Source organism: Corticium candelabrum, chromosome 6, assembly GCF_963422355.1.
Source record: "Corticium candelabrum chromosome 6, ooCorCand1.1, whole genome shotgun sequence".
Taxonomy (NCBI): Eukaryota; Metazoa; Porifera; class Homoscleromorpha; order Homosclerophorida; family Plakinidae; genus Corticium; species Corticium candelabrum.
Genome location: NC_085090.1, coordinates 7,162,618 through 7,168,117, shown reverse-complemented (window position 1 = coordinate 7,168,117; position 5,500 = coordinate 7,162,618). Strand labels below are relative to the sequence as shown.

Sequence of the window (5,500 nt, the reverse complement as noted above, 5' to 3'; positions counted from 1 at the left end):
CAATGTTGGTCACGTGAAGCTATTCTAATGTATCATATATGGTATTACAATAATTAAACAATTATAAACCCTTTTGAAGATTGATATGCACATTTCGTCGTTCAGGCCAGCGGTCTTCCATTGTCTTTGCACTCTCTGCATAGCTTCATCGCGAGACAAAGATGGGCTGACAAAGACAAAAGCGTTCACACACTGCTACTAGCTATTCGCCAGCATTGTATGAACAGTGCAAGGTCTCCTAGACAGGTCTTTTACTGCGTACCTACCGCAGAGTGCCTACTAGCCTTGAACTTCCAGACCAGAGAGCATGCAAAGTGTGCAACTGGACCAACGATTTCGAAAGTACTTATCAAAAGCGATACTAAACGGTAGTCTAACAGCATAGGATCACTACACCTAGTTCAATAACGAGATGAAAAGATGCCTTACTTTTCATTACACAAACATATCATTTGTAATGCCATGACATCTCGTTAAAAGTCTAAGCAAAATAGAAAGGAAGAGTCCCTGAATTTCCAAAAAAGGGCTTCATCCCCTCCTCTGTACGTGCCACCATCACTGCTACTCGTGTACAGTAAGTCTATACATCAGGCAGCGCTTACCTAAACTAGAAATCTTGTAGATCTGTTTTACAGCAATGAACTACATTAATTAAAAATCATCCATCTAATTAGCTACACACATTTAATTAATGTTTTAAATTAGACAGGATATCCGGGCCTCGGGTAATAAAATTGTTGTCTGCATTCTTCCATTTTAATGTTTTTAATTAATCTATTTTAATTAATACATTTTAATTATTATATTTAATTAATTAATTACCACTTTCTACATGCTTGTGTCACTAACAAGCCATAGCAACTATCGCCATGAAACAAAAGTCCCGTATGTCCATACATGTCGCACATCTCCGCATTCTGAATTGCTTCCTACAGTAATGAATGACCTACACGCGAGACTAAAGTGTGTGTGAGCGGCAAACCTTGACGAGGTGAATGTCTACGTCGGGCACTTTCTTGCGCCACACTTCGACTTCCGCTGATTTCTTCATGCGATGCCATCCCTCCTCACTATCCGACTTCTCCTCGTCCAAGACACGTTGAAAATCGGCCTCCGTAAAAGGTGACGCCTTACCGTCGTCGGATGCGGTCGCTTCGGCCATCTAGGTGTACTGTACTTCTGACATCCGGGATCTCGACATTGGGGTGTTAGAATGCGTTTAGGTTTATCTCAAGGTTTGTCTGCTAGCAAGTGGCTTTTTGTTGTTGTACCATAATAGGGAAAGTAGTTGGTAGTGTGTCTACGAGTGTGTGCGACAGCAGCAATGTACAGTACGGGAAGCGTAGGGGCGAGGTCTAGCGCGTTAGAGGCGAGGTCTAGCGCGTTAGAGGCGAGGTCTAGCGCGTTAGAGGCGAGGTCTAGCGCGTTAATGACGTTGCTAGTAGCAACACGCTATTTCTGTTTGACATAGGTTTGCTTTTTTGTTGTAGCAACAAATGCACTCTATAGTAAATATAAACTGTTGGTATAGTAAATGTGATACTTACTATTTATTATTAGATATAATTATTAGTATATAATAATTAAGAATTAATATACTTACTATACCAAATATATAAAATATGTAGTAATTAACATATAATTATTAATATATTAATATAAAAATATATTAATTATTATCAATTAATCTAATAACCATATTGGCATAGTAAATACATTTAATTATAAAATATTAAATTTAATTGTAAATATATTAATTATCAAATGAAATTGCAAATATATTAGTTATTAATTATTAAATGTAATCGCAAATATATTAATTATTGATCACTAAATGTAATTATTGGTATATTTATATAACAAATATTTTTATTATTAATCAATTATGTTGATATCAGACATATTGATTATTTATGTAATCACTGTGGCTACACGGTATCGTACACACACTGCTGCTGTTGCAGTACCGGTAGGTAGCGCGCGTTGCCCATAGCCCGTATGTACTGCGTACTGTTCCTTTCCGCCTCTAGATGTTCAATTCGTTGTAGTCTGGATCATGAGTTGGTGTGGGTGTTCCGCAACTCCCTTTGAGTCGAGAAGTCTCAACAGCTCGATCAACACATGAAATGGTAGGTAGAGACGCGTATGTAAGATTTATCTTGCTAGACTCTGATGGAGTGCATGACTACTAGTGAACATTCGCCGTTGGACATTGGATTGTCGCTGAACATTTGTTACGTAACGCTAGTGGCACGGGTAACGTGTAGGGGGAAGGTACACATAGAAATAAGACTACTAGTACAGGGGCGGCGGAGCGAGTTGAAAGTTGAGGGGGCTGAAAGGGTAAACATTACAGAAAGCAGAAATTCTACAGCATAAAGTTGATAAAGTTGGGGGGGCTCTAGCCCCCCAGCCCCCCCGGCTCCGCCGCCCCTGTAGTAGTCAATTGGTTATTCTAGAGCAGGGCCGGATCCAGATGGGGGTTCAGGGGGTTGCAACCCCCTCTTTCCAATAGGGTGGTTCAATAATTTCATATAATTTTATTAGAAAAGAGAAAATTAGTAATGCTATAAATAACTGCTACCATGTGAACCCCCTCTTTCAAAATTCCTGGATCCAGCCCTGTAGAGTATACTTCTGCATGCATATGAGTTTAGTGCTTTAATTGAACAAGAACGACAGAACAAGTTCTGTACCTTATCCGGTAATTATATCTAGGTAGACTCTATGTATGCATTGGTGCTATACAATAGATGTGTCGATGATAGACATGTATGTCTAGAGGTGAGCTTGATCGATCGATTCAACACGAGGATCAAACTCCACTCATCATTTGCCAAAGACAAGTTTATTTAGGTATGCCAACACATGGCAAGAGATATGTTCCTGATAGCTGCAAAAGCTTGAAGTATCTTTAGTCGTTTGTGAGACAGACATGTCCTAGCTCCAAGAAGAATGATGATGGGCAAGATGGTCGGAGTAAAGGAAGGCATGCGTTCTCACTTCATGCAGTGAAATTGCTTGTTGGCCTTATTTGTAGATGTCATGGTGAGTGCTGTGTCTAGATTGGTCATTTGCAAAACGTTGGCAATAAATGGAGTTGCCTGGATTCTTAGTTTTATGACTTTTTAGCATTAGTATTGTGTCTTAGCAGACTACCATATTTGAAACAGTATAGTTGAGGGGACTTTCAATTTGTTAGACCATGTATATTGTATTGGGTGTGCCTTACAGAAACTTCATTGGACTAAAGTTTTAGTGTATATTTTAGAGCATTTGATGCTGCATGAAGTGGTATCCAGATGCTAACATTTTTTGATGACACTAATACTATGTAATATCTGCCAGCCGGCTATATGCACAACATCAGAATGTTGACTTTGAATTCATTAATTAATTAATAACTATCTAACTTTACACGTTTTTAGCTAAAGAAGCAGATGCAGAAAACACGACTTGGATGATGAACATGATGAAGCAGCCTAATGCAGTTTGGGAAAAAATTAAAGTCGTCATGGTAGATAAGGACATTCAAGAAAGAGATGTTGTCAAGAAGTGTCTGCCAAAAGCTTCAGTTGTTATATGCCTTTTTCATACCCTTTACTTGTTCAATCGAGAAGTTACTTGTGAAAAAATGGGCAGCACATCAGGGCAGTGAATCGTTTGCCTGGAACTGTTGCAGAAGATGGCATATGCAAGATGAGAGGCTGAGTATACCACACTCTACTTGCAACTACAAAGAGATGCCTCAAAAGAGGTATTTACCTATTTCGATACAAATTGGCACTCTATCAGGGATGAATGGGTACTTGCCTTGAAGTTTAGAGGCGGCAGTTTTCTGAATTTCACCAACAATAATCGTCTTGAAAGTATCAACGGCAAACTGAAACAAGTCATGAAGATACAACAAAGTCGAAACAAGCTTTAGGTATAGACATTTGATTACGTAGTTCTTTTGTATGTTCCTAGCATATACAACTACTGTTCATATACAAGTGCTGTTTCTCATGTAGGTATGGAACTACCTCCACCTGTAAAGAAAAGAGGGCGCCCAAATGGTCATGCTTTGACAACAATTGGGTTGCCAGCCAAGTGTTCTAAATGAACAAAAGCAAACAAGCCATGCAGTTTCAGTAAACTACACGTATCTGACAAAAGAGAAGTAAGCTCCGTGTGCCATTGTAGTGATTAGTTCACTTCAATGCAGTACAAATAGAATCTACAATTCCTATTAACTTACATTGACCATGTCAATGAAATAGTATACATGTAGCCTTGTCCCCAATCTCGCACCTAGAATTGTCATACGGGCACCGGACAAGACTAGCGCGAGAGAGTCTGGGGACGAGGTCAAAATATACATGCACTCTTGTCTATTCCTGCGTATACTTTTACAGTATTTCATGACCTGGCCACTGCTTACTCTCTGTATTCACCAATTGTGGCTGTTATACTCAGTCTAACTATACCCGCGTAACCCCATGCATCAAGCACACTAATTAACACAGCAAAAAATCAGGCAATAATGATTTGTCATTGTTTTAGTAAACATGTTGCAAATACCACATTTAATATACTAACATCACTGTACTGTTATTTCTAGTAATTATGGCCTGGTTTGTGGACAAGGAAGTCGCAGACAAAGCAATAAGATATGACATCTTGATTGAAGAAGAACAAGTTGACTGCAGATCTGAAAAAGTCCCAGACGCTACAGTAAACGAAGACATCAATGTCTGCCTTGTCTGCTGCCACTTTTCTGCTGATGCTTGGCTAGTAATTGAAGATCTAATGAAGCAGAAAGTAGAGAAGATGACATGGATATGTCATGCATGCTTTCACGATCTCCACACCGAACAAGCTATCCTCTGTGACTCCTGTTTGAAGTGGTTTCACTTCAGTTGTGTGGGGATAACAAAATTTCCAAAGTCACGGAACTAGTTCTGTCCTCCTTGCTACTGTTCTGCTCTTCAAAGCACTGAAGTAGATATCTTTAGTGTAGATAGTAGATTAGGCTAATTAGTTACTGATGCCTGAAGTTACGCACGTGCAAGCGTCATGTGATCGAGCAATGACAGTTAGAAGCGGAAATGACTTGAGTGCATACGGGCTATGGGCAACGCGCGCTACTTCCGGTACACTGCAACAGCAACAGTGTGAGTGTACATACACCGGTACAGTACTCTAGCCACAGGCTTAGCTAATACACAGAGACTTAAAATGTACACACACACACACACACACACACACAGACACACACACACACACACACACACACACACACACACACTCACATGACGCACAAACACATACACTTAACGCACGCTAATTGGGTACTATTGGTCACGTGATCGATGCAGTATTTCATTCGCTGACTCAGATTTAGGCGGTTTCCCATCGTAGAGCCTGGCGTGACGCTGAATGGCGACTTCAAACGTGGCTGCTCGCCAACCTGTTGAGCTGACGAAACTACAGCAACAGAGACCTCACGAACTCGACC

At 40.1% G+C, this 5,500-nt stretch overlaps 1 protein-coding gene and 1 long non-coding RNA gene across 3 annotated transcripts in view; both read left to right on the top strand.

The window, feature by feature from the left end:
* The first annotated feature begins 2,013 nt into the window (after nt 1-2,013).
* Nucleotides 2,014-5,084, top strand: LOC134181423 (uncharacterized). Its single transcript, XR_009970148.1, has 5 exons — nt 2,014-2,129; nt 3,429-3,757; nt 3,821-3,928; nt 4,014-4,162; nt 4,604-5,084. It is a non-coding gene; the product is annotated as an uncharacterized LOC134181423 (long non-coding RNA).
* Nucleotides 5,085-5,344: 260 nt separating this feature from the next.
* The window catches only part of LOC134181308 (serine/threonine-protein kinase TBK1-like), a 25,468-nt gene continuing 25,312 nt past the window's right edge, over nt 5,345-5,500 (top strand). For both annotated transcript variants that reach the window (XM_062648559.1, XM_062648558.1), the window contains exon 1: nt 5,345-5,500. This exon is cut by the window's right edge and continues 80 nt beyond it. In XM_062648559.1, the coding sequence (XP_062504543.1) occupies nt 5,422-5,500 (79 nt within the window). In that variant the 5' untranslated portion in view covers nt 5,345-5,421.